The sequence below is a fragment of the Neofelis nebulosa genome, chromosome 10, assembly GCF_028018385.1.
Source record: "Neofelis nebulosa isolate mNeoNeb1 chromosome 10, mNeoNeb1.pri, whole genome shotgun sequence".
NCBI classification, from domain to species: Eukaryota; Metazoa; Chordata; class Mammalia; order Carnivora; family Felidae; genus Neofelis; species Neofelis nebulosa.
The window spans coordinates 14,475,549-14,486,166 of NC_080791.1; the positions used below are offsets into that span (position 1 = coordinate 14,475,549).

A 10,618-nucleotide genomic window follows, 5' to 3' on the forward strand; every position below is an offset into this window, starting at 1 on the left:
TCTATGCTACTTTTGTGGACTTTCAGATAAACATGGAAAAATGAATGCATGTATCTAATTTCACTTTTTTCTGAAACCTCCCTCAAACTATGGTAAAGAGATTTTTTTTTTAAGAAAAGACTTAGACCCATAGGACCAGGAAGGATAGACGAAAAGGTGCCAGCAAGATAGTAAAGGTAGAAAATAGGCAGACCCTTTGCAATTGATTCAGCAGTCCTGAGAGAGCGGATCGTAAGTTGGCAGTGGGGAAAGGTGAGTTCCCACGTTTTTTTTATTGCACTGAATTAACAAAAGGCTTAAGGACTTATAGTAGATCTGCAGCTAGCCTACATTGCACCTGTGTGTGAATTAGAACTAACCTCCTCCTTCTCAAGACACACTACTGCCATCTGCCAGAAACTTGTCATAAACAATACACAATTCAATAATGTCCATAGTGTGAGAAAGGTGTCCTCAGAATTGGGCAGTGCACAGCTTGTACAGACATACATAACAGCCCTGAACGCAAGGCACCAGTTACCACTAGAGGTGAATGAAGAGGCTGTTGTAAAATAGGAAAGATTGGTTAAAATTATTTAAAGAGCGGGTAAAACTTTAGCTCCTTTATCTCACCTTAGCAAAGACTGGAGGTTTATTTTCTAAAAAGGGAAAAACTAAAAAAGAAAGGCAGAGTTGAGAACAGGGATGCTATGCTAGAAATAAAGGGATTAAATCAAAGGATGCCCTCTGAATGCTGAGCCCCATCCTGCTTCTTCCACTGAGCCCCAAGAACACTGGTATCCAGGCCTTTACCCTCCAGGCAGGAAAGTGAGAGAAACTTCCTAAGGACACATGACCAACTCAAAAGGAAATACCTAAATATTTCTACATTAGGAGTTCCCCAACTAAACATTCCAGAGGATCATCCAACAGTGAGGCTCACAGCCAATGAGTGCCACTCATGTACTTGGAGCTTCAAACCAGCTTTAAAATCCTGACTCTTAAATTTAAGCAGACAAGCAAACATTACCAGTTATTTGAGGACAGATCCTAATGTGAAAGATAGAGACCCAAAACAAACATTTCAAAAAGAACTTGAAGAAAATCAAAGCTATACAGAAAGAACACTTAAAAATACCATGAATATTGGGTAGCTGGGTGGCTCAGTCAGTTAAGAGTCCAACTCTTGATCTCAGCTTGGGTCTTGATCTCAGGGTTGTGATTTCAAGACCCATGTTGGGCCTGTGTTGGGCCCACATTGGGCATGGAGCCTACTTAAAAAAAAATACCATGAATATCATCAGAGAGTTAAATATATCACATCGACAAAATAGGAATAGGGTATTATAAAAGGATATTCACAGATTTTTTTAAAAAAGATCTTGCAGGGCGCCTGGGTGGCTCAGTCGGTTGGGCGGCCGACTTCGGCTCAGGTCATGATCTCGCAGTCTGTGAGTTCGAGCCCCGCATCGGGCTCTGTGCTGACCCGCTCAGATCCTAGAGCCTGTTTCGGATTCTGTGTCTCCCTCTCTCTCTGACCCTCCCCCGTTCATGCTCTGTCTCTCTCTGTCTCAAAAATAAATAAACGTTAAAAAAATAATAATAAAAAATAAAAATAAAAAAGATCTTGCAAATTAAAAATAAGGATGCAGAAACGAAAACCTGAGTAGAGGGTGAGGAAGTCCACCAGAAAGGAGAGCATACAGAGAAGGAAGACATCAGAGAAAAAGTAAGGAAATTAGACGGCTTGTCCAGAACTTTCCTAGTATTGGAAGAGATAAATAAAAATGGTGCAATCAGGGGCGCCTGGGTGGCGCAGTCGGTTAAGCGTCCGACTTCAGCCAGGTCACGATCTCGCGGTCCGTGAGTTCGAGCCCCGCGTCAGGCTCTGGGCTGATGGCTCGGAGCCTGGAGCCTGTTTCCGATTCTGTGTCTCCCTCTCTCTCTGCCCCTCCCCCGTTCATGCTCTGTCTCTCTCTGTCCCAAAAATAAATAAAAAATGTTGAAAAAAAAAAAAATGGTGCAATCAGCTTGTAAAACAATTCAGCATGACCTGGTAAAGATGAATACACACGTATTGTACCACTGAGCATGAGACAAAGATTCATTAAATTTGTTAATTTATTCAACAAATATCTATTGTGCACCTGCTAGGTTCTAGCCATTGTGCGAAGCACTGATCATATGAGAATAAACAAGATGGGCGAGACCTCTCCCTTCTCAGAAACCAACCGAAATTGTTCATCCCAAGGCAGAGGTGAAGTATGGCACATCTCTGGCTCAATTTTGTCTACAAGGCTTGGGGCTCCATGCGAGGAGTGTCTGGGTAGGCTTCCTGTGGACAGAACATATATATAAGGGGATTATAATTATTCTGTGGCTCAGAAGAGAAGCAAAAGTACCACCAATGCTGTATTGAGACAGAACAAGTTTAAATCTAATAATCTTTAACAGAGGGGGTGCCTGGGTGGCTCAGTTGGTTTAGCATCCAACTCTTGACTTCAGTTCAGGCCATGATCTCCCAGATGGTGAGTCTGAGCCCCACGTCGGGCTCTGTGCTGACAATGTGAAGCCTTCTTGGGATTCTGTCTCCGTCTCTCTCTGCCCCACTCCTGCTTGCTCTCTTTCTTTCTCTCAAAAATAAATAAAAATAAACTTAAGAAAACAATCTTTAACAGAGTTGTTCAAACATAAAATCAATTGTCTGGGCAGATGGCAAGTTGGCTGTCAGTGGAGGTGTTCGACGCTAAACAGGATTGATTCACTCAACCGAGCGGTGACTGTGTGCCAGGCACTGCGTGAGGCATGTGTATTAGTCAGCTATTCTGCATAACAAATCACCCCAAAACTTAACATCGTATGATCTCTCACAATTGCTGTGGGTCTGTGGCTAGGCTGTGTGGTTCTGGTCCAGGATATATCATGAGGTTGCAGGCAAGATGTTGGCTGGGGCCACAGTCATCTGAAGGCTTGACCACACATCTGTTTCCAAGGTGGCTCACTCACGTGCCTGGCAAGTTGGTGCTGGCTGTTGAGCAGGGGCTGCTGTTCTTCTCTGTGTGGCCCCCTCCCCAGAGCAGCTTGAGTGTCCTCCCAACAGAGTAGCTGTCTTCCCTCAGAGTCAGTGATCCAAAGGAGAGTAAGGTGCGAGCCACAAGGCCCTTTTGATCTAGCCTCAGGAGTCATACACCGTGACTTGCATAATAGCCTATTGATCACACAGGTCAGCCCTCCACCCATGAGAGAGACCACACAGGGCATGAGCCAGAGAGGAGGATCAATCTCGGAGCCATGTGGCAGCCTGGCCACCATAGTCTGTACACACAACGGTGGAGGAATGGGGTACCTGTCTGTGTAGAGTTGTGTTCATTTGCTAGAAACAGTGTCAAGGAATTGGCCCGAGAGACAAGGCGATTCCCTCCAAACCTCAAGTCCTATGATTTTGGGCATAGGTCCTAGTTTTTCAGTTACCGCATCACTTGCCTACCGTCTCAGAACCAGCTGCTCAAATCCTCTTTTTTTTCAATGTTTTATTTATTTTTGAGAGTGAGAGCGTGAGCAGTAGTGGGAGGAGGGACACAGAGAGAGGGGAACGGAAGATCCGAAGCAGACTTCGTGCTGACAGCAGCAAGCCCGATGCCGGGCCCAAACTCACAAACCGTGAGATTGTGACCTGAGTTGATGTCAGATGCTCAACCAACTGAGCCCCGCAGGTGCCCCTCAAATTATCACTCTTCTGACATGGGCAATGCTGGGGTCTCTATTTCCCTCCATTATTAGCTGCTAATTGCCACACGGTGAGATAACCATGGTTCTGTCCTCCATGCTTTCAGACAGAGAAGTCCCAGATAACCCCACACTTGTGGTTTCTCTCCCCAGAGCATGCCATCACCTGTGTGCCCCATCCTGGGATCACGGGGTGTTCTATGATAACACCAAAAGAACACAGCATCCCCGCTGTTTTTGACTGGGCTGGAACAATCCCTCAATAGCAGTAAGGCCCTGTGGGTTCAGGAGGAGAGCAGGCCCCACACCCTTCCTTTGCCTTGTTGTGCTCTCCTCTCCCTAATCAAGGCCGTTCCATCACCAGACACCTCAGGGTTAGTGACCTCTCTGACGTTCTCAAATGACCTCTGACCTTTGAGCTTTGGGGATGGGTGCAGGTGTGTGGCTAGCGTCTCAGCCCAGCCCACACCAGGGCTGGCTGACACTCTTTGGGGGCACTAGCCCATGTCTGTAGAGGAGTCCATCACATCCGGGTCACCTGAGGGGCCACAGGTGGTTGGGGGAGCTTCAGGCCTGAGATTGTGCTGGGCTCAGGACAAACTGCACTGGGCGATATTGATGTGGGCTGTGCAGAAGTCCAGGAAACACCCCCTACCCGGCACTTGCAGAGGACTCTAAGTACATGTCTTCTGGGTTTAAGTGTTTCAGTCTTGCTACGTGGTCAAGCCTGGATCCTGGAGTAGCTCTGGTGAATATTTATTAATTTATTTGTTTGTTTGATGGTTTATAGTTTTTAAAGTAATACTATTAGGATGGCTATTATTAAAACAACAATAGAAAATAACAAGTGTTGGAGAGGGTAAGGAGAAAAGAGCCCCAGTTCCCTGTTGATGGTAATGTAAAACATTTGCATGAAAATATGGCGTTTCCTCAAAAAGAATTAAACAGAATTACCACATGATGCAGCAATTCTGATTCTGGATATATACACAGAAGAATTGAAAGCAGAGACTTGAAAATAGCATAATAAGCATTATTCACAATAGCCAAAGGGTAGAAACAACCCATTGATGACTCACCATCAATGGTGAGTGCCTAAACAGAATGTGGTCTATACATACAATGGAATAGTATTCTGCCTTTAAAAAAAAAAAAAGAAGGAGGAGGAGGAGGAGGAGGAGGAGAAGGAGGAGGAGGATATTCCGGTCCATGCTACCACATGGATGAACATTGAAAACATTATGGTAAGTGAAAGGTGAAAGAAGCCAGGCACAAAAGGATAAATATTGTATGATTCCCTTATGCATATTCTCTAGAACAGGTCAACTCCTAGAGACAGAAAGTAGAGTAGAGGTTACCAGAAGCTGGCGTGGGGGTGATAATGTGGAATTCCTTAATGGATACAGAGTTTCCTGTTTGGGATGATAAAGAAATTTTGGAAAGGGGCACCCGGGCGGCTCAGTCGGTTAAGTATCTGACTTCGGCTCAGGTCATGATCTCATGGTTCGTGAGTTTGAGCCCCGCATGAGGCTCTGTGCTGGCAGGTCAGAGCCTGGAGCCTGCTTCGGATTCTGTGTCTCCCTCTCTCTGTGGCCCTCCCTCACTCACACTCTGTCTCTCTCTTTCTCTCTCAAAAATAAATTAAGCATAAACAAATTTTTTAATAAAAAAAGAAATTTTGGAGATAGCAGTGATGGCTGTACAACATTGTGAATGTAATTAATGTCTCTGAATTATATAATGGTTAAAATGGTAAATTTTATGTTATATATATATGTGTGTGTGTGTGTGTGTATTTTTTTTACCACAGTAAAAAGGTAATACTAAATAGAATCTTAAAATCCCAATACTATATAAAATATATGAAGTGGAAAGCAATATCTCACCTTTCTGAGATGAACCCTGATGAATTTACCACCTAAGCTTTCAGATTTCTTTCTCCCGTGGAAGTCAGATATCAAGAATCGAATATGATCCGGCAGAACCCATCTGCCCCTTGTGTGGTGGGCATCGCCCCTGCTCTGTGGGGTTCTCGGGGGCTGGATGGCTTGCTTGGGTTTGAAACTCCGTTCCACCACTTGTTACCTAATGTACCTTACCATTCTGAACTGCCTTTTCCTTATCTGCTGTATCTTCAATGTTACAGTTTGTTGGGAGGAGTGTATGAGTCAATGTACATATACCATGGGGGGCTAGGGGATTTTGTTGTTGTTATTGTTGCTTTGTTTCAATGTTTATTTTTGAGAGAGAGAGACAGACATACAGACAGACAGAACGGTGAGTGGAGGAGGAGCAGAGAGTGGGAGACACAGAATCGGAAACAGGCTCCAGGCTCTGAGTTGTCAGCACAGAGCCCGACGTGGGGCTCGAACTCATGAACCGCGAGATCATGACCTGAGCCGCAGTCAGATGCTTAGCTGACTGAGCCACCCAGGTGCTCCTGTTTTTGTTTTTTTGATATTTATTTATTTTTGAGCGGGGGCGGGTGGGAGGGTGCACAAGCAGGGAAGGGGCAGAGAGAGACAGAATCTGAAACAGGTTCCAGGCTCTGAGCTGTCCGCACAGAGCCCAACATGGGACTTGAACTGACAAGCCGTGAGATCATGACCTGAGCTGAAGTCAGATGCTTAACTGACTGAGCCACCCAGGCACCCCTCTACTGTGTTTTTTAAAAGCACCTAGCACTAGGGAGCGCAGAGTATCAGCTTTATTGCAATGCCTGTATTATAACACTCTGCCACTGGACATTCCTCATTCCCTATTTTCCCTTCTGTAACCTCCCTTCCTTTCCTACTATTTACCACCGCCTCAAATGCCTGTACGGGGAATGCACAGAATCCATTTCTTTCCAGCCTATTCCTTAACGTTTCCTCTTGAGCAGCCAGCATGGAGTACCAAATACAATTCTCTCTCTGAGAAGAATTTTAGGTCTAGCTGTTGAATTAACGGACTTTTTTTTTTTTTTTTTTTTTTTTACCTCCTTACACATTCACATACAAATATACATATGTTTCTTAACGGGGTTGTATAATGCATAACATCCAGAACCTGGCTTTCGTTTGCTTAAAATATCTTGGACATCCTCTCATAAAGAGATAGGTTCCCCAAACCAAATCAGAGCATTCTTCTTGTACTTGGGAACTCACGAGAGAGTGAGCCCCTCTCATAAAAAGATAGGTTCCCCAAACCTCAGAGCATTCTTCTTGTACTTGGGAACTCACGAGAGAGTGAGCCCCATTGTCAGAACATGTATGAAAAGGGTGGGTAGAGCCGGCTAAGTGAATATTTCGTCTTTGGATAACGTGTGACATCTTTTTCCACCTCTCCTTAGAACACCCTCGAAAGCCCTCTCAGCACTCCCTGCCCTCACCCCTCCTGCAATCTCATCCCCCCAGCCCTTGGTGTCCCTCAAAGTATCCCCTGCCGGCCCCTGCCAAGCTTTGCCAAGCCGTGATTTTCGCCCAGCTCAGGCCCACCAACACCGAGAAGACACGCTGCGACCAGACTGGACTAGTTTCTCAGCAGCTTTATTGAGTAGCGAGAGGCAGTGTCTTTTTCCACTGGACATGTGTCCTCAAGCTTGTACAAGAACTGCCTTGGGACAGACACACAGACCGGTGGCCGGGCAGGGCAGGTGTTCCTGGTAGCAGGGGAGCACCAGGGACAGCTCAGCTCTCCAAAGGGCCTGGCGCCCGCTCCTGCTCGGGGAGGGCCAGAGGCATGTCCTGGTTCTCCTTCTCCTTGAGGGTGCTGAAGAAAGAGTTGACCTTGTCTCTCAGGTCCTTCTCCAGGAAGCTCAGGTGGTCTTCCATCCCGCCTGCGTAGGGGCCCAGCTTCTGCCTGAGCTCCTCCAACTGCTGCACCAGGGCTCTGTTGAAGGTGTCGCCGTAGGGCCCCATGTTGCGCCGGAACTCCTCCACCTGCCGGTCCAGGTGGCTGTTGAGCTGGGCCAGTGACTCCTGCAGTCCCTTGGCGTTGTCCCTCAGCTTGCCGCGCACGTCCTCGGCCACCGGCGCCAGCCTCTGCCGCAGCTCCTCGGCATTGGCCGTGATCTTGGCCTTCAGCTCCTCGGCATTCTTCTTCATCTGGAAGGCCAGCCCCTCGAGCTGGTGGTTGAGCTTCTCCTGGACGTCCTGCGCGTAGGGAGCCAGGCTGCGGCGCAGCTCTTCCACGTTCTGGTCGATCTTGACCTTGAGCTCATCGGCGTAGGGCGTGAGATGCCCCTTGAGCTCTTCTATGTTCTGGTCGATCTTGGCCTTGAACTCATCTGCGTAGGGCGTCAGTGAGGACTGCAGGTTGTCCACGTTCTCGCGCAGCACGGTCTCCATGCGCTGCGCGTGGGACGTCAGGTGGCGCCGCAGGTGCTCGGCGTGAGTGTTGACCTGGGTGCGCAGCTCGTCCGCGTAGGGCCCCAGGCGCTGCTGCAGCTCGCGCACATTGTCCCCGATTTTCTGGCTCACCTCGTTGGCGTGGGGCAGCAGCCGTGCCCGCAGCTCCTCCAGCTCCTTCCGAATCTCCTCCTTCAGCTTCTCGGAGTCTTTGGTCAGGCGTTCGTGCAGCTCAGTGGCGAAGGGCACGAGCTTCTTCTGCAGGTTATCTGCATAGGTGTTCACTTGCCCGAGCTTGTCCTGGAAGAGGGCACTACAGAGGAAGGACACAAGAGGGCCACCGTTACACTTGGCATTCCGTGCCAGGACCTTGTCTCCTTATGTACCTGCCTAAGACAGGTGAGTGTTCAAGGGTACTGAGTTCACCCAGCTCGGCTCTGTGGCCTTCCCTGCGGTAGACCATGGTTTGAGAGGGTGGATGCAATAGACTAAGTTATTATCTTTTATCTCTGAGTCTCCCCCTGACCTTGAGTCACAATACCCACCTATCATGGGACCTCCAGGGGTTTGCTTTCCCCTCCCTATCTGTGAACTAGAAAGGGCAGACTTTGAAGTCCTTCCCAGCACAGATGCACTGTGACATAGATCACATTCATTGATAGGATGTTAGGCTCTGGACCCCTTCCAGTGTCTTTTACGGATTCAAAATACTGGTTTCCCTGCACATGCCTGTCCTCACAGGCTCCCCAGATATCCCCACGTCCCTTCCCATGATGTCCCAGGGGCCCGTCTTTCTGGAATGTGTTAGGACCCAGCTCCCGTGACATCTCCCTCCCTCCCTTTCTTCCATGCATCTCAATGCTAAGACGTGGCCATTTGGCACAGTCTAGAAGGTTAAAGCAGAAGATTCCTTAGGGATTATCACTCCAACCCCCTGTCTGCATGTGGATCCCAGATCCAGAGGTCTCAGGGCCACTGGGTGAGTTAGTGGCAGGGCAGTGGGCATCCTAAGCCCAGGTCTCCTGCCTCTGAGCTCAGCCCTTGGCTGCCGCATTGCATGGCCTTTAAGAAGCCCCACCCCGCAAGTTGTGTCTTTCTTACTTGAGCTGCTGGGTGAGCTCAGACTGCTGGAGATGTTCCACGGCTTCCTTGGCATTGTTGCTCAGCTGACTGAAGTAGTCCCACACCACGGTGGCCACCTGGTCGGGACCGACCTCAGCCCGGGCACCTGGGCAGGAAGCAGACAGTGATTCATGAGGACCTATCTCCTTCCTTGCCCCTCTGCACCAGCCCTGAGCTGCAGACCAGCTGATGGTGGGGGAGCCTGACCGCTGATCTCCTCCTCTGTGCTTCCCTAGTTAGAAGCTGGGAAGTTAGAAACTGGGCTGGCACTCACGCCAGCGGGCAGAACATTCTCAATAGGCCAGCCCTCCTGTGAACCGAGTGGCAAGTGGGCAGCCTTCTGTGTCCAACTGGGGGATGACAGGCATTTGGAACCGTCCTGTTGCCTGGGCCTCAGACTCTCCAATCCTGCCCACTCGATGTGGCAGAGGGTCCTGCCCAAGAGCCCCATCCAGAGGAAGCTCTTACTCACCGGTGACAGCCACTAGGGCCAGGGTCAGGACCACAGCCCTCAGGAACATCCTGGGCTTCTCGCCGGGCTGCACTGGATCCTTTCTGGAATCAGACGGCGCAACGGGAGAGGCTCTCAGGCAGCTCCACCTGTGCTGCTGTCCGAACTGACCAAAGCTCGGAGCCAGCCAGCCATTTAAACTCCCACCAGCCTGCCCTCCCTGCCTCCCTCCCCCATGTGACTCCACGCTGGAAGATGACACATTCCCAGGAAGCCTCTTGGACTTTTGTGACTCTAAGACAACGTGGAAGCTGACAGTGGACTGAGGCTTGGGTAGCAGTCAGAAGAAGCTGTTCTGTCCTCATGCCCCACCCAGTATGAAGGGAGGGTGGGGAGCCATGAGCTGTGGGAGGCAAGAGGCCCAGGGAACCCCCGAGCCAGGGAGGGACTGATGCCCCAGGGGCCCTGCTGACAATTCTGGATCTGAGCCAGGTTTGGGGAGTAAAGTTCACACCTCCTCTGTCTGCCTCAGGGGAAAGAGTCCCCCCGCCCCACACATTTCCCAAACTGACTCCATCTCAGAGCACCAGACACTAGACTAGGACATCCAGGGTCACAGGGACAGCAAGCTAAGATCCAGAGCTCTGGTCAAGGTGTGCCCAGGAGGAGGGCGAGTGAGCAGGTCGGTGGAGTGGGCAGAACCCCATATTGAAAGGGTTAATTAAAAAAAATTTTTTTTTAATTCATTTTTGAGGGAGAGAGAGAGAGAGAGAACACGAACAGGGGAAGGGCAGAGAGAGAGGGAGACACAGAATCTGAAGCAGGCTCCAGGCTCTGAGCTGTCAGCGCAGAGCCCAATGCAGGGCTCAAACTCACAAACCGCGAGGTCATGATCTAAGCTGAAGTCAGACGCCCAACCAACTGAGCCACCCAGGCACCCCTTGAAGGGGTTGATTTTAAGTGTGCTTCATGTCCCGCTGCTGCCCAGCTGTGCCACCTTGGCCTAGTGACT

At 49.3% G+C, this 10,618-nt stretch overlaps 1 protein-coding gene across 1 annotated transcript; it reads right to left on the minus strand.

The window, feature by feature from the left end:
* Positions 1-7,216: 7,216 nt before the first annotated feature.
* Positions 7,217-9,785, minus strand: APOA4 (apolipoprotein A4). The gene is made up of 3 exons (XM_058686815.1): positions 9,628-9,785; positions 9,135-9,261; positions 7,217-8,346 (listed from the first exon to the last, which is right to left on the minus strand). The coding sequence occupies exons 1-3, from the start codon at positions 9,674-9,676 to the stop codon at positions 7,374-7,376; spliced, it is 1,149 nt and encodes a 382-aa protein (XP_058542798.1). The 5' UTR covers positions 9,677-9,785; the 3' UTR covers positions 7,217-7,373.
* Between the last annotated feature and the right edge of the window lie 833 nt (positions 9,786-10,618).